The following is a 24,357-nucleotide window of genomic DNA, read 5'->3' as shown; positions in this document are numbered from 1 at the left end:
ACTAGATTATTATGTAATATATAAACTTCCATTATGGTCTTTTTCTCACTCTGTGCTTTAACCATTTTGTCATTATTTTCCATATTCATTCTATTTAATTAGCCTCTTTTTTGTGGAAAATTTGAGCAAAGGTGAATGAAGTTAGATAAGCACCGGTTGGTGGATTGAGGAATCTTTTGTTTCATTTTAAAACATGCTGATTTTTATTTTCCCATGTAGATAGATAAATTTCTCTGTTAGAGCTTTTCTCTGAAACATTCAAAGCCACAAATCTTCCATTTTAATGTCTTCTGCTTGTTCTCTTAATATATTTTCAAATGTAGGTATACTGAAGAGGCTGAAGAACAACTTTGAAAAAAACCTCTAAACAATACACTAAATCCCCTTTTTAATTTTTTCCCCATTTTGCAACAGTATCTTTACTAGGTTTGGTTTGCAAACAAATAATAAAATTATTTGAAGAGACCAGTACAGCTTTTTCTTTAAGAGATTCTTCCCAGTCTAATGATAAATTTGAATGTACTTGGTTTTACGGAGTTTATATTCCCCTCTCCTTAGAGTCCATTCTAACTAAATTTTAAGTGAGAAGAAATGGAATGACATGACACAATATTACTTAATACCACTAGAGTAATAAGCTGGTATGCATTTACCAAGCTTAAACCTTTACTGAAGTACAGATAATGCAAGTGAGAAGGGTAATTTTTAAATTTATAATGTTAAGTATACTGAAGATTGGGGGGTGAGAGGGAGTTAAATGATAATGATTTTTTTTCTTTACTGTTTCTTTCTGAACATGCATCTAGTAAGAAACCCTCCCATAGCATCACAATATGAAATTTAAAAATGCAAGTAAGGCTTGGCTTGCATGTTTTTTTTAGGCTGAAGAAGCAGAGCGAGAAGAACGGAAAAAACTTGAGTCAAAAAGAGAGGAGGAAAGGCGGAAAGAAGAGGAGAGAATACGTCTCGAGGAAGAACGACAGGTGGGATTGGTTGTATTTTTAGATGGAAATTTTGAACCAAGTTTGTTGCTGAGATTGCTTCTCTGTAAGGTCTGTGATCAGCAGAACTCCCTTTGCTTTTCATTACTATTGCATACATTTTTTAATTTGTTTTTTTTGCTGCTCCATGTTGTTTGAATGAACAACAGTACTCCGTTATTTCAACTGTAGATCCCAGCTTTGTTCCCCCAAGTGCTTGGCAGAAGTGAAAACTGCTCCAAACCTCAACGCACACATGTAGCAGCAAGCACCCACCCACGGTTGAGTCTAGGGCAAAATGAAACCCAGTCTCTCCTGGTTGTGGATCTGCTACTGCTGTATGCCATAGTGACAGATTGCTTGGTCAATTTGTTACGCTGACAAACACAGCTGATAAAGTTGGCAGTTAGTTTGTCTGGGAGCTGTTTAAGTGCAGGTATATGAAGGAAGGAGCTGTACTGAGTCACAGGGGAAATTCTGGGGTGTTGCTTGCTTGATGTCTGACAGGAGAAGTTTGGTTATCACAGAACCATAATGTAGGTTGGAAGGTACCTCTGGAGACCATCTGGTCTGACCTTCTGCGCAAATCCTGTCCAGTTAGAGCAGGTTGCTCAGGACCTTGACCAGCCCAGCTTTGAGTGTCTCTTAATGAAGGAGATTTTGCAATCTCACCCAGTGCCACTGCCATTACGCCGGTTAGTGCTGCTTGCCCACCACCTGTAACCAGCAGGGCAGAAAGTGAAAGACATCAGCAACCGATTTTGCAACCGTTGCGTAAAATTACATTGCTTTATTCTAATTAGACAGATTTACATGTGCTTCACAATTAAAAGATCTCTCAACTATGCATACGAAGGTGTATGTTAGCAAGAGTGACCCAGAAAAACAGGTACTGTGCAACTGAAATGCTTTTGTTGAATACTTTTCATCAGTGAGGGAGACAAACTTATTTCAGAGCTGCTTTGCGTACTTCAGGTGTCACTGCTACTGGCCGAGAACTAGGAATGAGCTTTGTGCTCTCTGGTGCTTGAGCAAGTTGTGTGGTAGCTTTGCAGCGTGCTTCTGGAGGCAAGGACTGAGGTGTTCTGCACAGCCCTGTGCTGGATAATTGCCGTCCTGGTGGAGCATAGCTCCCAGCTTGCAGCGTGAACTTCCTGGGATACTTAAATGCGCGTGGAAATTGGTGTCTCTGGTTCGCAGTGAGCAGATTTATTTTAATTTGTTTCTAGCGTGGGTTGTGTAAGCAGAGTGTGTTGCTGATAACATTTTAAAAGAGGAAAAGACAGTGTTTCCTTTCCTCTGCTGAGGACATTGAAGGCAGCATAAAGCAACTTTTAAAAATGTTTTCCATACATTACATATGCAGATTTTATCTATGAGCTCTTTTGTAGAACCTACATTTACTTCTGGGGTTATCTCCCCCCAAAATACTTCATCTTCCAAACTCTCTGTTGTTTTCATCAGTAGAAGGCTCCGGAATTTCAGAAATTGAAATGGATGAGGAGAATGTCAACACTACAACATCAGGATATGTAGCATAGTCTGAGACTTTGACTTGTAAAGCAGCTTGAACAAACTGCCAGGGGACTGATTATTCCACAGTTGCCCTTCTGAGAAAGATGTGCAAATTTAGAAGTACCTGGTAGCGGTCAAAGCCTGAACCCTGAGGTTGAATAACTGATCTCAGCTAGTCCAAGCGACTCCTGTGCTTAGCCAAGGCATTTCTTAACAGCACAAGTATTGGACCTGGCTTCCTCTGGACCTGCCTACTGCTTTTCCTCTGCCGGCACACTGCAGCAGCACCAGCTTCTGCCTTGAGGTCCCTGCGACCACTCTGCTTTTCTCCTAAGTATTGACAGTCTCTCCCCCTTGTATTTCCAGCTCGGAAAGAGGCAAGCTGAGCTCTGACTGCCTCTAAAGCACGTGTCTAATGCCCATCCTGCTTGCCCTGGGGCTTGCCATAACAGATAACTCAGCCAGTTTCCCTCCAGCCGTGTATTCTAAGTGTTTTGTCTCCACCCAATTCCCTGATTTTTTTTCTGAAGGTTCTGGGACTTTAATATGCTTGAAACCCTGAAGAGTTGGTTGAAATGAACCAAAGGGCTCCAGTACTCAGAGGAATTAAGAAGGCACACAGGCTGGACACTAGCACTGTTTAAACATCATCGCCTTTAGAGGAGGCTAATGAACAGAATTTCAATTCTTTCCAGAGTGATAGCCAGCATGGCAGGTGAACTGTTAAGCAAATTGCAGTTGAATTTGGCCAAACTGCTCAGAAGAAGCTGCAGCCCAGGACAAAGCTTTTATCCTGTTAATTGCCTATGGGTTTGACATGGGGTTTAGCAGTGCAGCTGGCTAATCAGGACCAGTCAGGCAGGGTTGAAAAGTTGAGTAGAAAATAAGGGTGAAATTCTAACTAGAGGTCTCCTCACAAAGAAAGTGCTTATTAACATGTTTAACTTTTTTTTTTTTTTAATCCACTTCAGTTTAGGGCTGAGTAATTTATTTTGGTTATATGAGGAAAATCTTACTTGTTTTTATTTTTTCAATTTTCATAGTAAAGATTGCACTAAAACACTTCCACCTCTATTTTGCAAGGCTCAGGAAAAAAAGAGGAATATAAACTAAGGCTTTGGGTTTATATTTTATTTTTTAAATTTTGTGGTCAATAGTCCAAAGAAGTACTTACTAGAATTTTGAAAATGACTCACATGCCCAAATCTAGCTTGCTATTCACTTTTTAGCCAATACTTTCCTTGGCTACTTAAATTCTGTAATTTTATCCTTTTTTTTTTTTTTTTGGTTGGTTGGTTGGTTCATTGTTTGTTTTTCCTAGTAGTCTTTATCAGGGCAGCAAGCCAACCCACTGGGCTACATCACAAATGTTATTCTGCTACTCAGGGGAAAGCATTTTCAATATTTTATTTTTGGCTTGGGTTTAAGACGCGTTGATAATCCAGTAACTGCTGAACATTTTTAGTGTGGATCAAAGTAAAAGTGTCTGACAATATTTAATGTCCATCCTCAACTGTCTTCTAGTAATTTTAAGTATCTGTCTTTTTCTAGGTCTTTAACGGGAAACAGAACAATTCAAGATTTGTACATGTTTAGTCTGTGTTGCTCAAGTTCCTGCTTCAGTCAGCAAAGCAAGCGGTTTTACAGGGAGCATGGTAATAAAAAGGCTTCAGTGTTTTAGCCTTGACTGGGTGATAGGAGAGGAAACAAATTGAATTAATAGATACTTGATTACTGTGCATGAAGCATAGCCTGTCTTTATGATCATAATATCTTATCTTTCAAATCTTGTTACAGACTGATTGTGTGATGTAAAAGATACTGCCTCTCTCTTCTAGGCCCCTGTAAGCAGTAAAGGGATCATTGGATTTATTGTGTTTTTTATAGAATACATAGGATAAAATGTCATTTATATGTTCCTCTAGAGAAGGGATTCCTCACTTCCACAAGCAACATTTTGTCACGAGTAAGCCCATGTGGACTACACGTGTGGTGGTACTATTCCCCCATATAAATTAGGAGATGGAAAGGCAAAATTACGAAAGCTGGCTCAAATAGTGATTGATAGTCATGAGAGAAAAAACAGAGGGGGTAGCTGATTGTATGATTTTTGGAGGCAGTTTGATTACTGACATTTCTGTATTTTATATAATCCCATAAAGCACAGCAACTTTAGAATTTATCACTAAAGTTTGTCTGATAAATGTTAGGGTTGTCAGCTTCATTTTTTTCCCCGTTCATTTCCCAGTACATCAGAGTATTTCTGCAGGTATAGTGACAGTGGCAAATCTCCAAACAAGCACAGCAGGCTTCGTTAGCTAAATTTCGGTTTAACTTTTTTTTTTTTTTTTTTTTTTTTGCTTCAATCTCTCTCCCAAGAAGTGCTACCAGAATTGTGCTGACTTCTATGAACATTGAGATTGGCTTTGTGTGAAGAAGGAGAGTTTCCTCTCAGCATTTCAGCTACAGCCTTAAACTAACAGCTGAATCCTAGTGAACAGCAATCGGTGATTCCTGCACCATTAAAAACCATCTTAAAAGTTTGTCGGATAATGAGGGAAGCCAAATAGATTAGGAGGATATAAAATCATGTTGCAGCATGCAGATCTTCTAGAAATTCCCCAGTGTTGATATTTGATAAAGTGACTGGGGCTGTTAACCCTTTCACACATATACACCCCCCCACACTCAAGTAGTTTGAGATGCAGTCTAGTGGAAATAATTCTTGAGTCAGATGAAAACCCACTTTGTTTTATAAACAAATTAATATCTTCTTCCAATTATTTTGGGGCAACTGTACACAAAGCTGTATGACAAATGGGAACTGTACCTTCAAGGGAGTTACACCTTGCATATTCTTGAGAAAAATACCCCCCTGGTTCTATTTAAATATATTTGTATGCACATATAAATAAAATGTGGTTGCCCCTTGGCTCCAGTGTTGCAAACCAGATAATATATTTTTACATTCAAGTTTCCTTTCCAGTGTTCTGCTGACCTGATTGGCTATGCATGTGAGGAAGCTCCTTTATAATTGGCATTTGCTTCAGCTCTGCTTTACCCTGGGGATTTCCCTTTCACTCTTGGAGTTTTTTAGTGGTGAGATGGTTTACCAACCGACACCTTATCAATGAGAGCGAACTTCCTCTGATGTTGCAAAACAGTATCTTCATACAAAGCCTTGCAGATTGCTCACACAAGAGCTTTTTTTTTTTTTTTTTTCCTGTACACAGGGATTTTTGTAGGTTTTACTCCTTCAGCCTAATTTTGCCGTTCTAAGGAAAGTGCTCGTGCAGATGCAGGGCTCACAGCTATCACTCTTGTATACTAAAATACAGTGTTGAACAGGATGTGTTGCTGTAAATCCATTGTGGAGTGGGCAGCTCTGGAAACATAGCTTGGTACAGTAGAGAAAGTAGCAGTCTTGCAGCGAGCAAACTTTTAACTATTGTGAAACAAAAGGCCCCAGCAGGAGTGGAGACTGGTGTTTGTCCACTGTTAGATTAAAATGAGATGAGTGTTGCTCAAGCACAGTTGTGCCCAAAGTTTCCAAACTAGGGCAATTTCATTTAGGCTTTCAATTTTGCATTTAAGTGCCTAAAAAAAGAAAAAAATGGTTTGGATATTCAGAGCTACAGAAATGGAGGATCAGCTGGTGATCCCAAGGGTCCTGCTGAAGCTCTTGAGGACTAAGACCCTAAAGTTTTGACTATTTGATCACGTCAGAATAGGCACCAAGTTTTAAAATGTTGATTGTTGAGTTATTATGTGTAGCATTATGCGAACATCAAGATTTGTGTGCTTCTCAGCAGAGCTTTTCATTATTTGTTTGTCATTTATATCCACTGTTCATACATAACCAGTGCATTTCTGGAGGCTGATGGAGACTACAACATAGTTTCAGCTTAAGCATCAGTTTTCAAGTGTGTATACTTTCTTGAAAATTAATTTCTCCTAAGGCAGTACAAGTTGAAAAGCTTGCAGAAAACTCATTTGACTGATTTTGAGAGGATGAGGGCTGGTAAGAACACTTATTCTGTCATACTAAAGGTATTTTTTTATGTTGTGTCTCAACAGTGAGTGCGATAGAAATCCTAGAGATCTGTCTGCTCTATTCCAGATTATTTACTTGTAAAGTCCCTTTTCGCTTTCTGCAGAATCTGCACTAATGGCACAAAACCTAATGTTGTACAAGGAGGGTTTCTTTGGCCCATGAACCCCAAAGCATTTGGCATAGGATCCAGTATGCTTTTTCTCATTCTGCCTGTTAAGGAAACAGCCACAATCAAGGAACGACTGGTAGCAGGTGGCAGTTGAAGAGAGCCCAGTGTTTGCTCGACCTTCCTCGCTAGCAATGAGATCAATTCCACTTAAGAGCCGAATAAGAAGCCTATAAATGATTTGTTTGTCAGCAAGTTGGTCCTTTATCTGATTTGGAGGAGAGTTGGCACAGCACACAACTAGCAGTTTCCTCCCTGGGAAAGCCGCTTAGGCAAAGCTCTAGAAAAAGCTACTCTACAGGCTGATACCACTTAGTCTCAGTGTCACCTTAAATGGGTTATTGCACTGATATCTGGAAACGGTGGTTCAGTATCTTCTTGCTGGACAATACTGTAAGTGTCCTCACCCTTTGCTAAAAATAGTAATGCATGGGTAAACCTTCAAAGGCTGTAATTTGTCAACTAGCCAGAACAGTGCAGTTACTCAAGCAGCATCCCAGGACTCCAGAGAGATTTGTGATCCTGAGTCGTGATCTGTTGCCAGCTGTGAGTCTAAATGAGTTTTTGAGCTCTTGTGCAGTTGGCACAATTAATGTTTTTTGATGTCATGGAAATAATCGTTGCAATCAAGCTAAGAGGCAACCAGAAGGTAGAAAGGAGCCTCACAGCACATCCAGATCCTTGGTGGGATGGAGGGAGCCTGGAAGGCAGTAGAAATACTGGGACTGGGTGCAGTGGGAAATCGGTGCTGAGCAGGTCTGGTGTAGGACGGGGTCAGGGTGTTGGAAAGTGTCTCCCAGAGAGCTGGAGAACCACAGACTGCACGGAGCTCTGGAAGCTCTTGGGGCTCTGCTACACAAGGTGGCACGTGAGACTCATAGCAAGCATCCAGCAGTGATAATGTGGACGTTTTGTCAGAAAAAGGAGAGAGGGAAGAAAGGTTTGAATAATTAATTCTATTTTTTTTTTTTTCCCAATGAAAACATGATCAAAGTGGGAAAATTTGTCCTTCACCTGCAGTATAGTAAGCTGGTCAAAAAAAAAAATCTTTACACTGTAGCAAGCCCCCAGTTTTTAGGTAACATTTAGGTGGGTGAGAAGCAAACCTGCTTCAAAAAAAAAAAAAAAAGCCAACAAGCAGCTGAAGGTGTGCATCTGCAGTTACCAAATTTCCACGATGCTGGGATTTCCCCACCACCCCACCCATCGTTGAAGGGAGGTGGCCCAGCTATTATCTCTGCTCTGAGCCACATGCTTTACCACTTGACTCCACAGCAGTTAATGAGATCAGAATGCAGAGGGGCAAAGAAACCTAACAAAGATGTGGGGTTTTTAAATTTGTATTTGAGCTAAGTGCCCCCTGTATGAGTTGCTTGAAGCAAGTGCTGGGCTCTGTTTCATTAGCAGGCCCAGGGATGCTGCCTGTGTTTCTGTGTGGGGGTTGTGCATGCCGACAGAGTGTTTTTTGTGGGAATGCAACCTGCCTAAATTTGAACCTGCAGCTTCCATGCAACTGCTGGATGACTTGGGCACATGAAAGAAGAGTGCTGGTGTGATGGTGAAGAAAAAAATAGCTGAAAAAAAGTGTTAACAGACAGCATGACTTCTCTAGGGTTCCCCCTGCTCAGCTTCCACCTCTGTTGCTGGTTGTTTCTCCTAGGGCAGTTATGCAAAATCATCTCTCTTCTTGGCTTTGAACCAGTTTACAGTTTGGCTTAAATACTTATTTTTCTACAGCTTGAATCATAGGTGAATTTAGGTATAAAGCATGTGAGACTGTGCAGAAGTGACTGGGATTTTTAGTTATTGGATGAAAAATCTTCTGGAAATGCTTAGTGTTATGGAAGAGGCTACAACCACCAGGAAACATGAGGCTTTGAGGGCTGACATGCTTTAGCTCCCAAAGGAGTGCCTCAGACCACCTGGAAATGCTCTGCTGATCGTAGCATCAAAATTTAGGATCTGGAAAACAAACTCATGTTGGCTTTTAGGGGAGACCGCAGAAGAGCGACTGGCAGCTGAGCGCTTTGCCAGTCTCACAGCAGAGATGCTTTTCTGCATGTGTTAGAAATGGAAGTACTGATAGTAACATAGCTAGTATGCTTTAATAAAATTGAAGGTACTGTTCTTTCTTCAAGGAGGTAAGGAAGACAGGAATTAGGCTTGTTCGTTCATGTTGTTAGTTTTTCCAAAAATAGGAAAATGTTCCTTAGTTATTGTTGCTGTCAGTTGTAACCACAATGCTGTCTTCCGATTATTTTTTTTTTTAGAGAACCATCTAGAAATTTGCCAAAGCAATTTTCAGGTTTTGTGATTTATTTTTTTTTCCTCACTTCAAAGCCTGTTGAATTACAACCTCTGTAATAGACCAGGGGAAGAACCTTGGTCTTGCATTTCCAGGATCAAGATTAAATTTAATGCACTTACAAGAAAAGAACAATTGCTGTCACTTCCAAATGAAATATGGTTATATTGTTCTTGGCACCTGTAGCACTTGTAAGTTTAAAATCTACTGTTGGGCTTTTGCTAATAAACATTACAGGATGAATGACCCAGAAAATGGTCTTGTTTTGTCTCAAGAGCTTCCTCAGATCTGTAGGGGTTGGGTTTTTTTATGAGATACTGGTTAAAAAAATAGTTTTGACTTTGCACATACAGTAAGATCCTTTCAGTCCTTTTTTTCCCTCATACTTGCATGTTGGCAGCATTCCTTCTCATGACTCTCTGGGAGTTTGATTAAATACAGTTGGGACCAAATACAGTTTTTCTTTGGTTTTTATTGAAGGGCAGCCCTCCCATCCCCATTTCTGGTATCCTGCTTGTTTTGGCCTTGCATGACATCTTTTTTGATATGGACGTTTTTCTGTATATTTAATGATCTGTTCCTGTCTCCTCCTGTTTTTTGCTTTCCAGCCATTTAAGGAAGCAATTACTATATTAGTGTCGAAGATGTAGCATGGCAAGCATTTAGAAATCAATAGAATTATTCTTTAAGAGATCAATTCCTGTGCCTAATAGTAAAGGAATGTCTTGAGATTGTAATTGAAATTTGAAGAACTCGTCTTTCTAAGTTTTAATCAAGCCTTTGCAATGTGATAGCAACCAGAGGTCGGTCAAATTGGAATCTCATTGTACCAGGTGCTGTACAAATGTAAATTTCTCTGTGGAAGAAACCATTCTGTAAGGAAACGTTTTTCTTCTGTGTGAAGCTACATGTGTAAAGTGTTTTGGAGAAAAGCAAAACAAATTTTAAAGGACAATCACAGAAAGCTACAAATTTATGAGCCTCCAGTAAAACCCTGTTCTTATTTAAAACATTTTTAAGTAATCTATCACATTCCAAAACTTTTAATCACAGTTCTGCTGTGTGAATGTGCAGCTACTCTACGTTACATAACCTAATATGCATCACTGGTTTAGAGTTTTCTGGGTCAGAATTTATTATTATTTTTTTTAAGACTTTACCATTTCTTTCAGGGCAGGTAACAAAGTATTTTTATTGCAATTAACTAAAAGTAGAGTCTGAAGTTAACAATCAAACATGTGAAAAAACCCCTTTTTTTACTACAGTCATACCTTATCTCCTATGCCTAAAATACTTTATACAGTTCTTTACATTCCATATAGACATAGTTTGCTTGCATGTCATAAGAAAGAGATTTTACTTAACTCTTTTACAGGCCAGCTTCTTCTCACACACAGATGGACACCAGTGTAACTCCACTGCTCCTTGTGATCACTCCTAATCTACACTAGTGCATGTCAGAGCAGAATTGGGGCCAGTTACTGAAAATGTGGATGTTGCATCAAAGAACAGTTAGGGGCAGGGACTTCCTGTCACGGGATCTGCAGAAGAAACATATTCATGCAAATTAAGAAGCAGGTTGCTATATAAGAGCGGCTTTCTCCCCTGTGTCAGATCTGGTAAGAACCAGCCTAGGTGTATTGCATGCGAGCTTATGCTACCATGCGAGATGGTTACTACCTTAAGGGTGGCTTGTGAAATTAATGATGCCATCAGGGGAGAACTTAGACTCATTTTAGAAACTTGTCATCTGCTGGCTGTCCTAGTAAAACCAAACTGCAGATAAAGAAGATGCTACTTAAAACTAAACTTGATTTGGGGAGGAGAAAACTGACCACTTGTCCTCTTCTTTTGTCCAGGAAGAGGAAAGAAGGAAAGCAAAGGAAGAAGAGGAGAAGAGGGAGTATGAAGAGTACCTGAAGCTGAAGGAGAGTTTTGTAGTTGAAGAGGAAGGGGTTGAAGAATCAATGACAGAGGAAGAGGTATGTATGTTAGGCTGTTACTGCAGCTTCCTTTATCTTTGTTAGACTCGGGCTGCCCTTACTGCATTCTGTCTCATGTAAAATGGACTGGAAAGTAGGAGTCAGCCAAATGTTTTTGCTTGTAAAAGCTAAATTGTGTATATGGCACAGGTTAATCTGGAGTATTTTCTGAGGAAAGCTGCAGTTCCTCATACCAGCCTCCTACGAGTTAGTTTAGAGTGCTAATGCTTATCTCTGGAAATTAGTTCTCTCCTCCCCTAATCTAAGGACTGAAATAAAATTCATTCTGGAATTCAGATAATCTTTTACTGTTGTCAGCTCTGCCCTAACTAGATACAGTAGACCAGATGAAAGTAAGGCTTTGTTTGGAGTTTGGTAGTGCCCACGTATCTTGGGGGATTGCTTGGTTTTGGCTTTATTTTCTAGACCAACGGAGCTGCTGTGAAATCAAATCAAAAACCAACTTCTTGTCTTAAAAGGTTTCTGTTAAGAAAATTCACAGGACGCAACCTGGGTGCCTTGTGGGTTGTATGCTGGAAAAGTGCATTCAGTGTTGCAAATGATTGCTCCTGTTGCTAGTATTTCAAACTTGTGCATAATGTTCTAGCATGCTCCTCCTTTGGCTGCCTTGCAGACGTGCTGCTGGTGATGGTGGTTGAAATGTGATACTTGACATAATATCACAGCAAACTTGAAAAAGTTCCGCTGTTGTGGGAGGCAGTGTTCTTATTCTGTCTGCTGAAAACCTGTTAGACTCATTTTAATTGCCATCAAATGGTGAAACTGTTCTTAGCTTGTAGCTGCCAAATTTGAGCTGTCCAGTGCATTTGATGATATCTTCTGTCAAGGCCATGTGTGCATTTGTTCCTCTGCTAAAGTCACCCTGTTGAATGGATCTGCCTTTAGTGTGACTGAGTGGCTTTGGGCTGAGGAGCTTGTAATGGGTCAATATTGCTTGACATTAGTCACAGGTTCTCACTATGGACCCTTTCTATTAAGATAAATTCCTCTGTCATGTCGGATTAATTCCAAGAGAAGTTGTATCTGGTGATGGGGAGTTTCCTAAGATGCAGAGAACAGCAAAATGCATACTTGCTAATGAAAGTTCCTTCAAAAATGTGTACCTATCCTGTTAGAAGATCAGATTATATCTAAATTTTAAATTTCTCCACTTTAGACACCCTTTAAAGCCAGAATGTGTGTGCTTGTGTTCCTGTAGCTGCCTGTGAAGGAGAAACTAATTGGAAGATTAATATGTGGGAACAGAGAAGGGTGTTGCACACTCAGAAGAGCTTGGCAGACAGTTGATGATACCTGGATCTCACCATAAGATATCTTTGGTGTAGGGGTGGGGGTTAGAACTTTAATAGGAGGCAATTTGAAAGTCATCTTCAGAAACAATCACAGGTACATAGTTATGTGGAGACACCAGCCTTGCAGAAATGGGAAGCCACCCTTCTGCCCTGTGGGGGTGATGCACCGAAGCCTTTCAGTGTCCTCTTACAATAGCTGACTCTGCCCGGTGGTGGTGAGGCTAGCGTGCTGAAACTCGTGCTGAAAATGAAGGTCCTGAGTCCAGAGCTAAGCAGTTAATTAAGGTTGATTGATTTCCAGGGTTGTGGAGTAACCTGATCTCCTGTTAACTTAAATGCACATTGTTTGCATTGCCTTTGAAAATTGAGCTGCTTAGATTAAAATGCCCGGATTTCAGGTGCATAGCTTTGAAAACGGCTCCGGCTTCCACATGTGTTGCACAGCTGTGTGCTACACTTGACCATCTGCATGAGCTGTCTTCTGAATCACTCTGTGCTTTACCTCTACACAAAATGTCCTCAGTGTGTATATGTAACTTAATACACAGTGCACAAGCTCATCCAGATGTGGTTATTTCAGGGTATGTATGATGTGGAGCATAAAAGAGTCAAAGATTTCCTTTCAGAAAAGCACTTAAACACAAATCGTACTTGAGCCATTCTGTCTTAGAAAATACCTAATAAATTCCTAGTTAAGATTAAATCTAGATATATCTTTTTCCCGTTCAAAATCTCCCTCAGTGTGTACTTTTAAAACTCCAGAGGTATGCAAGCTCAACGCTGTTATAATATTTGTACCCTGCAAGTTTGTGATGCATTTAATGTTCGTGAGTTTAAAATAACCTTTGTTTTCCTTGCTGTATTCAGTCTCGCAGCTTTCTAATGGAATTTCTTGAATATGTTAAGGTAAGCGACCTTTGGTCTTTCTCCTCCTTCCATACTTGTCAAATTGTGTAAAGTACCTTTGTCTAAGAGCTGAGTTGCAGAAAGAAGGGAAATCTTTACTTCCTCTTTGCTTTACTTAAATATTCAACAAGTATCAAAAGTGATACCTTAGATAAAGTCTGCATTATTTACTTAACCATGCTTAAGCATGTCCATCATTGTTAAAATGGCTTGTAATTATAGCTGTGTTTTGGCTTTAGGGGGCAGGATTGTGGTTCTTCTTTCATAAGCACATGGGCGTTATAAACTCTGCCTGGTGGATGCCCTCAGAGTTTATGAACAGCGATGTTTGCTGTTGATTGGGATTTGGGACATTCAGACTTTTTGTTTGTGAACATCAGCTACTGATTTAGAAAACAATCTCTACATCTCAGCTCAGCATGAATGAGAATTGCTGTACCAGCATGTGGCCTGCCATGCAGGATGTGTTTGTGCCTGAAACACTGGCATTGTTAAAGGTCAATCCAACTTTTCATGTAATTTCTTTTCTTGTTTTTGTGTGTGCAATTTGCGATGTTGTCTTAATGTTTGGAGGGGATATTTACAAAGAAGCTCACATGTTTTTAACAGGGTGTATTAGTCTCCCTTTCCTCATATTGTATGGTTGGTTATTTAGAATCTGTGGTGTGTTCATGAGGATTTCCACTTCTGATCTGTAAGGACGAATGCTTCTTTCTCCACTGTTGGTATATCAAAGGTCAAATGCATTTTTCTACTCTAACAATGTTATGCAAATCTTTTGCCCTGATGAATCCCTTTCCTCCTTTACTGGAAGCTTGTCTCTTATCTGCCAATGTATGGCATGTGTGTGAAAGGCTTCATTAGTAAGCAAATCGCTTGTGTACTTAGTAAAATCCCAATCGTTTTGTTAATCCAGAATCTCACACTCCGGGCCAGTTTTGCACGCCCATGATCCCAGCAGAACCCCAGACTTCATTTGTGTGATGAGTAGCTCTCCGTCAGGAGTCGATTTGAGTGATTGCCATGCAGGTCTGAACCACGGCTCCATCGTTGCAGGCTGGCTGCAGAGCTCGGGCACAAGCGTCGTGTCGTGCCGCCCGTGTCACCGGCTCTTCTGCTGGTGTGTCCCGTCGCCAGCGGGCCACAGGGAGAGGGGCTGCTAGGTTTGCATCTAAGTGCTTTCTGAGCAACGTGATCTCTGGAGGTGATCTGGAAGCGTCTAAGCTAGTAGCACTCAGAGTTAAGACATAGCTTCGCTGCAGAAGCCCGAATGAAAATAGCCCCCTCTTCAGCCCCCAAGCTCCCCAGTATAAGCCAGTCGGCTCTGATCAGAAGCACCATCAAAAGCGGATGAGACAGCTGAGAATAGATTGGAAAAGCTACGGGTGACGTGTTTAAAGGGCTGAAGTAAAACCATGGAGTGAAGATGAACCTTCAGACGGCGCATTTCATTTGGCAGCCATGCAGCGATTTCAATATTCTGTTTTCCACAGAAGCCAGAGAGATTTCTTTGAAAGGCAGGGGAGTTTTGAAATGGCCACAACTGTTAAGACCACCCTCTGTTTCAGTCGCTATCCATGGAAACGGATTGCATGGGATGGTGTGATCCCAGTTCAGCCGTTCCCATCTAAGGCTTTCAAGATATAGCCAAGCTGTGAATTAAGGAAGAGGTGCTGTTCTTTATCCTAGGGCAGCTTGTTTATCAATAGCAGCAGGTAGAATGATAGGATATTTCACTGTCCTTTGGGACCTTCCACTAAAATTGGGAGGGTTTCCAAGGGGTAACGCAGTGGGGTCCAACAGATGTGGTGGCTGGAACAGATTAGTCACAAACTCTCAGTTCAGTGTTTTAAGCACATATGTATAGTTTTATATTAGTCACTTCTACTTGACGTCACAGGAATTAAGCACAGGCTGAAAACCTAATTCAGAAGCTCTTCAACACCTGATTTCCTATGTAGAGATGAGTTGCAGAACTGGGACGTTGCTTTCTTCTACAAGTTTTAGTTTGTTTTGTTTTGTTTTTTTTTAATCTTGAAAGTGTACTTAATATATAGATTATGTATTGCCCTTATCTTCTGTTCTATCCACAGAAAGCATTGACTTATATCAAGAAGCAGTGCTAAGATGCTAGTAGCTGTCTGAAAAACATATAAATTAAAAGAGAATTGGCATTTTTTTAAAAATAAAATTTCATTCAGCTCTTCTGTTGAATAACTTAATATATTGGTATCACTGACTGGAGATAACTCACCCCATGCTTCATTCCTAAGGGTGTTTGAAGTAAAATGCAGCCTCATTTCTACAGCTCTGCCTCATGGGATTGTTTTAAATGGGATTTTTCTTAAAGGCACTAATGGGATTGATGCTCTCCAATTCTGCTTTTCTGAAAGCTGAGCGTCTCCCTTCCTTTGGAGCTTTCACAGTAGCCCCCCAACCTCTGTCTGCTGCCGTGTCACCGCCTCACACCCCAGGCCATGGCATTGCCTCTGCTGCAGGAGCCAGTCCTCAAGTTACAGACTTGCCTGCTCTGCTCTTAGAGGGGCAGAATAACCAATTCTGAAGGGGAGCCTTATGGTTTTACTTAGCGGTGCTTGTAGCTGCACGGCATACCTCACAAACCAGCTCTGTGGGCTCTCCGAGCGCTCCGGAAAATTAATAACGAAGTGGGCAGAGGTTAAAGAGTGGCTGAGCGGTTCCCTCGCTGTGGAGCACCAGCTCTGTTGGCCCAGGGAATTATGAGCCTGTACTTTGTCCAGCAAACTATTCTCACCCGGCTTAGCAGTTTATCACTGAATGCATCTGAATTACAGCCAGTGAACTGAAACAGCAAACAACATCCAAAAGGGATAGAGCGAAGGACTTGGAGGCTTTACCCCTTCCTGGTTTGTTTTGTTTTGTTTAGTGTTTTGGGTTTTTTTTTTTTCAAGAAGAATGGCACTTAAAAGATAAGGAAAAAAAACATCCTACTCATCTTAATCCTGAGAGCTCTTGCTCTGTTTCATCCCTTGCTGAGGACAGCGGCAGAATCATACCTAAAATTAAATTAATACAGTAAAACGTGGATATATGTATGTTGCTCTGTCAAAGTTAAGCCTGTCTCTAAAACGTGAAGCATGTGGTGACGTGTTTTGTTCGCTTGGGACCTCACAATGTCATTATATTTAGGAGTGTGTGTGTGGGAAATGCATCCTAATTCCACCCCACCCTCTGGGCTCTTATTCACAGCAGGATCTATCTTGGAAAACTTCCACTAAACTTGGTCACTGAGAGTGAATATCTTTAAGTGAAGGTTTAAATCCTGTTTTTCTTGTTTATGTGGCTTTGCACTCCCCCCCCCCCCCCCCCCCCCCCCATCCTTTTAAAAGAAGATGTGACGAATCTTGGCAGTTCCCAGCTCTGAGAACTGAATTCCATGGACTGGTTCCAGTTCCATGCATTCAGTCCATGGTATTCAGTTCTCTAGCTTGGCTGCATCAAACTTCACAACTACTAGGTCTGTGTGTGGCTTTTTTTTTTTTGTCTGATTAATTAATGAAAAAGATTCATCTATTTCAGCCTCTCTTTGTTTCTTCAGTGTCCTTCCAGTGTACTTTCAAGATCAGAAACAAATGCATTTATCATTTGAAGTATTGCATCTGATAAAGTATGGCCGTACATATATGGCTCTTAGGAATGTGGTCCAGAATGTTAACTCAACAGTTTTCAAAAGTTTTATGTGTTCCAAATTCCTTATAAGCAGTGCATCATTTTACTGCATCTGAACAGATGAGCTTCTAAAACTTTTGCAGATAAGAAAACAGGAACCAAGTAGCTCCAGATGAGTTCACCAGGTGTTTTCTTTGTAATTCTCTGGAGCTACAGAAGCAGCATAAAACCAGATGTGAGCAGTGGTGACTGCGTCCTGACTGAGAAAGGCTGCAGTAAGAATCTCCTTCAAAGGCAAAACGAAAATTTGCAGATCCTCCTTCTGCCTTTGTTCTCAGAGCTCATCGCTCTGCCTGTGCAGGAGTGCACTAGCAGTACTCTTCCAGCACTGACAATTTTAATCAGGTGTTCGCTTGCTTAGGAAGATTATTATGGCATTAATACACATGACATTAATAAAACAGACTAAAGCACTTAATGCTGCCAGCCTTGTCTGGGTTTCTGTGTATGCATTGATACATACCACTGATCATTTCAAAATGAAATATCTCTCAAACGAAAAAGGGATTTTGCCTATCGCATACAGGAAATTAAAGGTAGCAGTTGAGAAGCTGAGGTGGCAGGGAGGACAGAGCCATGGCTGTTCATTGTGCTTGTGCTCATCCTGTCCCCCTAACATAAGGAAAGGCTCAGGATAAATGCTGGCAAACGTATTTGAGTCTTCCCTTAAGTGGGTCAGAGCATCCAGTCTTTCCACACAGCAGACTGGCTTCAGTAACTTCAGTTAGAGCTTTTCAAATGACAGGTTCTACTTTGTCTATTAAATGCATTTTTTATTTGAAAGATAAAGAAATAGGCTAACCCTTTAATTCATCAACTCCATGTGACTCTTGTTTGTTTCCATAGAAAACAAAGGTAATCCAGCTGGAGGACTTGGCTTCACATTTGGGTTTAAGAACACAGGTAAGTACTAACTTTTGGGGCTCAAGTATAAGCAATGAGTTTAAAAGGACAGGAAAGTGGGTAAATAAGGATAATATCGATGCAAGTGGAGTCGGCATTTCTGAAAATGCTTGAATTTTGGTGAAGATCAGCAAAGTCAGCCCTAAAAATGTGGCCATTCATCAAAGTGCCAGCTAGCCAGTGAAGGATTGTTGGCTTACAAGATTGTTTCAGTGAAAAGTGCTCAGTCTGCCTCTTGCACAGCTGCCTGTTGGCTAATGGATCCTGTAGTGTTTGCTAATGTAGTAATAGAGCAATTTGGGGTACTTGGGAATCAAAAGTAGAGCTAGAAGTAAATTCAGACACTGCCTACATAATTGGACAATGTTGTTATGTTTGCAAACAATCAATAGATGAGGTGTTTTGTTCCAATTGCTTGTGTCTTCTTAAAACATTTAAGAACTTGCATCTTCCAGTGCAGCATTTAAGAAAATTGTCCTGCTCAGTACCATATAGGTCTGTCAGTGAGCTCATGGTGTGATATCAGTACTTTTTTTTTTTTTTTTTTCACCCTCTGTATTTCTAAGTGACCAGTGTTTTCTGTTGTTCTGTACCTAATCTGATCTTGGGGTGCCCTTTCACAGCACTTTACACTGCTGTAAATCCAAGCTGCTGTGCCCCTGCCTCTCGTAAAGCAGAACTTCATTTAAGCATGCAGGGAATTTATCTGGTTGAAATCTAAACTATAATTTCCTTCTGCCATCACATAAATACAAGAAAGGGAGAGAGGCAGAACTGGAAACCAAGGCTTAAATACCAACTTAAGGTGTAATGGAACCGCATGCTTGAAGTAATTATAGAGTTAATCCAGCAATAAATTCAACAGGCTACTGCTTTGGATTGGTAAAAGAGGTTTCCTCTTAAATGGAGCGTGAAAAAAAATAGAAAAAGCTCTGGAATGTACTGAGTGTAGCCAGGTTCTCGGAGAAGTACCTCAGTGTACTTTGTGGAACTTGCATGTTGCACTGGCACTATACAGCCTTTCCCTGGGAAGACTTCTGTAACTCCTCCCTGTTCCTTGAAACAGCCGGGTAACTTAGCAATAAAAGTCTCTTTTTTGGGGGTAGGGAAGTTATTTGAACACCCCAAAACGCAGAGGCTTATGTCATCCTTCCTAAGACCGAAGGGCTTATTGCATCTGTCTCTGTGTGGAAATACTGATGCATATCCTTTGCTGAAGTCTTTAACACTGAGGAATTAAATCTAAGCCTCCATCTGTAGTTTTTCTGAACATGTGAAATGTTTTTTGCTTCCCTCTTGATCGGTTCGTTATTTCTTTTTCTCTTCTGAACAGGATGCAATTAACAGAATCCAGGACCTGATGGCAGATGGCACTCTAACAGGTGACAGCCAAAACACAAAGGGGGCTTTATTGTAGCTGGTGAATAGTTGGTGCAGAAAATGCCTTCACTATGGTAGAGAGAAGCTTCCACTGTAATTTCTTTTTTAAACTGTAGAGGATCCTAGTAGGACTTGATAAGTAGATGTTTTTATTATCCCTGCTTTGGCCATGAAACTACCATTTAAAGCACTCTGGGCTGTGACTGCTCCTATGATACGTTACGCAGAGGTTGGGGGTGAATGTCCCCAACAGTTCAGGAACCAGCACGAGGCTTCTCCGTGTTGAGCGAGCCCTGCTGAAAGCTTTCAGGGGTTGCCAAGCCGCCAGCTGCAAATGGTGTCTGATGCAATCCGAATTTGAAAGAATCACTTGAATGTTTCGGGGTAGTTTGCAGCCCCATCGTCGTGGCTATAACCAGGGCTGGGGTACGGCCTGGGTGGGAGAAGCAAACATCCCAGAGCACTCCGGGATGCTGGAATAAGTGAAGTGCTTGTTCCTAGCCATGTACCCAGGCAGTCGGAGCTGCAGTGTAAGCAGAGACTGAGCGTGTGGGTGGCTCCCTGTCTGAACAAGTCTGTTTTATCGCTGGGCAGCCTTTTCCTTTCCAAAGATGAAGCAGGGGAAGGTGCCAACGCAAACATTGGTTGACCTGATCCTGTGGTCATGGCTGGGAAACAGCTATCTTGGTGGGTATGTGTGGATACCCATTTGAATGACCTAAAAGTGCTCTGAAACAAAGCGTGAGGATATGTACTGTCCCGCCTGTGTCTGTGGCCTAAAAAGCACGCCAGCGCGGCGCTCCGCCTCGCGTCTGATCCTGTAATGCATTAAGAACAGAGAGATCTAATCTCGTTCTCGTTTGAGCAATTGAAATATGGAAATTGAGCTTCATTCCCTTTTAGAGGGTAAGTTGGAACGGCTGAGCTGGGCCCCACAGGGCCTCCCAGTCACCTCCTGGCCCCTCCTGCGGCTCTGCCTGCCTGCACCAGCTTCCCCGGGCCCAGAACATCGGCTCCAAAACTCCGTACCTGAAGTCGCTGCTGTGGTACTCCCAGCTAGCTGCCCGCAATGAAAAGAATGTGTTACTTTGAGCAAAATTAGTCTTACCAAGGCACTCGGCTATTGTCGTAGCCCTGCTCAAAGCCTCAACAGTAGAGAGGAGATAAAAGCCTGACTGCTAGCACGTTCTGCTGCCTGCCCTGGATAGGAAATGCAGCCTCAGCAGTTTGAATATCCCTTCCAAAAGAAGTGACTGATGTCTGTCGGGAAGTGAGAAGAGCCAGAGTGCTGACTTCAAGGTCCTTTCTTTCCCCTGCAGGTGTGATTGATGACAGAGGAAAGTTCATCTACATCACTCCAGAGGAGATGGCTGCCGTGGCTCAGTATATCAAACAGCGAGGACGAGTCTCCATCGCAGAGCTGGCCCAAGCAAGCAATTCCCTGATCAACCTCCAGCCTGACAGCCGAGCTGCTGCTCCGACTGTGGCGTGAAACTGTGGCCTGAGAAGAATCAAGCAGGGGGTTTAACCTTTTCATGAATAAGCAACGTGATTAAAAACAAACGAGCGCCCCTCTAGTCCATTCACGGGGCTTGAAGACGGTAGGATGCTCTTTTTAAGCATTAGCTGCAAGACTTGATTGAAAGTTTGGCTCCTGATTCTGTTCGAGCTGATGTAAAATAGGACAGTCTTTTCTACAACAGAGGCTAGCCAAGAACTTGGGGCTAAAACGCTCTGATGCCCTTGTACCCCAGGAACATCAGTAATTTTTATATGGTTACTCTATCATGGCAGTCAGTCTCATGTGACTATACCCAAACTTTTAATTGTTTCCAGATTCTGATGTTTGTGTCAAATATATTTGGTTCTCATTGTATTTGGGATCCTCCAGACTTGCTCTGCACTTATGGACCTGTGTAACTTTGTGGCAATGATGTATACAGCCCAGAATAATAGGCGTGTAGGGATGAGGCTTGCAGATTATGTCTTCAGGATCAACACTGGAAGGCTAGAGTAAAAAAATACTGCAAGTGTGTCTTTGTTCTTAATGAAATATATACTGAAACTCTAGAAAGAGTGCTTGCTATGTTGTGAGAACTTCCAGAGGTTATTTCAGATAAACCTTTGCTATATAAATATGTTTTGTTTGGTTTATATTATGTAAAAAGTTCGCTTGCAGCAAAGCTGCGTTATTTTTCTGTAGCCAAGAGACAGAAATACCTCCAGGGAAAGGCTAGCTCGCCTCGTTTATTGTGCAGGCCAATTCTACTGATACCAACCAGATTCTGATGATTCATCCTTTGAAGTAAGAGCCAGCTCAGTGCGTCTGAAGGCCCCAGACACCACCCCCACCCCATGGCCTTTGTGTTCTGCATGTTTGGGGGTTTTTAAATACAAAATTCAGGCACTATGAGTCATGCAATTAATGTTACAAGTAAATGATTAATAATATGTTACTTGTAGGGGTCGGTATATTTCCTGCATAAGAATATTTATTTTTTTTAATAGCCTAATTGATGCTTTGTTAATTCTCCTTTCTGAAATCAACAGAATCTGTGTGGATAGACAGTAATTGGGGAGGGCGAGAGGGGCTGGCTTTGTCTCTGCCAAACTTGGAGATTTTGAGTAGACTAAAAGCTACGTTATCAGTGAGATGAGATGAGATAGCAATAAAGCAACAGAAGGGAAGCATATTTCCCTTTTAATCTCTGCACTGCTGCTGAATGTGATACTCTGCAGGAGTGCTGAGGCCGAGTTACAGTGCAGCACCACGCGTTGATGTGGAAGGTTGGTTCATCACTACTGTGGTACATGATAACCAGCAGAGAGATTACTTGAGATTTGATGCTTGTAAGGTCTCTTAATTATTCAAAATTTGATTTTACCATGATTTCTTCTTCTGTCCTAAACTATTCTTGTAATAAACAATATTGAAAAAACTGCAGAGATTTGCATTAGAGAGTTTGGGGTTTTTCTCCAATGTGTTTAAGGGATTTTATGAGCTAAAGGAGCCAGCCAGCAACACCACAGCCTCCCGTGTGCCCGTCAAAGACCAGAGGTATTCCATTAAACCCACAGATATCACTCCAAAGGTGTCATGGTTTGGGCCTGGTCAGCAGCCAACCACCACGCAGCAGCTCTCTCTCCCTTCCCCTCCGGCAATGAGAAGGGACAGAGAGCCAGGCTTGGGGTTCAAGATAGGACTGGGATGGGGAAAAATTCCCCTTTATGATCACGAGCAAAAGGCAGACTCGTTAGGGGAAGAAAAAAAGAACATACATTTATTACAGACACTAACAACACATAACAGAGTAGGACAGTGAGAAGCATTGCCACATCTTGAGAACACCTTCCCCCCACCCCTCCCTTCTTCCCGGGCTCAGCTCTGCTCCCGATATCTCTACCTCCTCCCCCAGTGGCGCAGGGGCAGGGAATGGGGGGTGCAGTCAGTGCTGCCACTTCCTTCATGTTCGGTGAGGGGAGTGTCCGGAACTTGTTCCTCCTGCTCCATCGTGGTCCCCCTCTCACAGGAGACAGTCCTCCACCAACCCTCTCCGATGTGAGTCCCTCCCACGGGCCGCAGCGTTCCCCACACTGCTCCGTCATGGGTCAGTAACTTCCTCCGACTGGATTCCCTCCCACGGCTGCAGCCCTTCCCGAGCTGCTCCGGCGTGGGACACCCCCGCATGCTGCAATCCTCCCAGCACTGAATTACAGCAGTGGGGCTGCCTTTTCCCATGAGACCCCGGCCTTCTTCGGGCACAGAACCTTGATCATCTGAGCAGGAGCAACAGGCCATAAATCAGTGTCTGCTCCACCACAGATCTCCATGGGTGGCGGGGGGGGCCGCCCTGCCGTCTCCCCACAGGATACAGGGGGGTCTCTGCTCCGGCACACCTCCCCCCTCCTTTCTTCCTCCGTTCCTCCACTGACCTTGGTGTTCATGCAGCTGCAGCAACTCCTCCTCACCAGTCCCACTGCCCGTCACCACGTCCCTTCTTAAATACGTTATCGCAGAGGCGCAGCCGATGGGCTCAATTTCCCAAACAGAAGTGGAGCTGACGTGGAGCTGGGGGAGCTTCGAGAAGCTTCTCACAGGGGGCCGCCCCGATAGCCCCCTCCCCTGCCACCAAAAAACTCCACCACTCACTCAACCCAGGACATTAGGACACTTCATTTCTGTGAACGTGACAAACAACACCGTGTCCACTGTGCAGTGCACGCTTGCTTCTGCTCTGCTGGTATAACTGCACCAGCTAAGCTGCCCTGCCGCTGCAGCAAGGGCCAGCTGCCTGCTGAGAAGGGTGTGCAGTCTCCTTCCGCGCACCTCTCTGTCCTGGCTCGGGCAAGATCTGTGTCTCGTAATGCAAAAATAATTCAGACCATTTCATTCGTGGAGTTTCACGGGGCTGTGCCAAAGCTGAAAGGGTTGTTTGTGAGTCACCGGCAGGTCGCGGAGAAGATGGATTATAAACTGCAGTTTAAAGGAGGTGCCAGGCAGAAGAAGGTGAGAGCGAAGTATTTATTACGAGCCAAATTCATGGTCTGTTAGAGGTCTCTGACAATAGCAGGCGCCTCGGAAGTGTCACCTGCCAGAGCTCCTGTTTCAAGCTCTGAAGGAATGTTTCCATATGAAGGGCCAGACTGAGCCCTTTCGCGTGAGAGGTGGGCCACCAAACAAGTTCTGTAGATCTTTCTGCATGTTGTCTGTCATGGTGGGAGACCAGATTTAACTTGGGGGTCCCCCCTAGTACCAAGCTCATACCTAATGCTGGGGTCTGGGGGTCTGTGCTTGTTTTTATCCACCATTCTCTACTGGGGATTCCCAATATTGCATTTTGGCCTTGACCCTGGCCATGCTGTTCCTCAGGTTGTGGAGTTGTTTTGTGGAAACTGGAGCACAGGTCTGGTGAGGGTCTTCAGAAGAGCTGTCACAGAATCACAACATAGTTTGGGCTGGAAGGGACTTTAAAGATCCTCCCAAGGTCAATCCTCCCAAGCCCCACAGTCCCTGATTTACCTAAGCCATGATACAAGGCGAGTTCAGGAAATTATGTATTTCCAGCAGCCTCATTTCTCTGGGACAGGCACTCACTGTTTGCCAAAAGCTTTGACTAACTGGGATTCTGACAAAATTTCATCAGT

At 42.5% G+C, this 24,357-nt stretch overlaps 1 protein-coding gene across 1 annotated transcript in view; it reads left to right on the top strand.

The window, feature by feature from the left end:
* The window catches only part of DDRGK1 (DDRGK domain containing 1), a 40,266-nt gene extending 18,110 nt beyond the window's left edge, over nt 1-22,156 (top strand). The window contains exons 4-9 of the mRNA XM_042808138.1: nt 882-983; nt 10,880-11,002; nt 13,183-13,221; nt 17,776-17,832; nt 19,166-19,214; nt 20,532-22,156. Coding sequence (XP_042664072.1) covers nt 882-983; nt 10,880-11,002; nt 13,183-13,221; nt 17,776-17,832; nt 19,166-19,214; nt 20,532-20,704 — 543 coding nt within the window. The 3' untranslated portion in view covers nt 20,705-22,156. The remainder of the gene's footprint in view (nt 1-881; nt 984-10,879; nt 11,003-13,182; nt 13,222-17,775; nt 17,833-19,165; nt 19,215-20,531) is intronic.
* The last annotated feature ends 2,201 nt before the right edge of the window (nt 22,157-24,357 follow it).

The sequence above is a fragment of the Tyto alba genome, unplaced genomic scaffold, assembly GCF_018691265.1.
Source record: "Tyto alba isolate M040663 unplaced genomic scaffold, T.alba_DEE_v4.0 Super-Scaffold_6, whole genome shotgun sequence".
NCBI lineage: Eukaryota > Metazoa > Chordata > Aves > Strigiformes > Tytonidae > Tyto > Tyto alba.
This window is presented reverse-complemented; position numbering and strand designations above follow the sequence as displayed.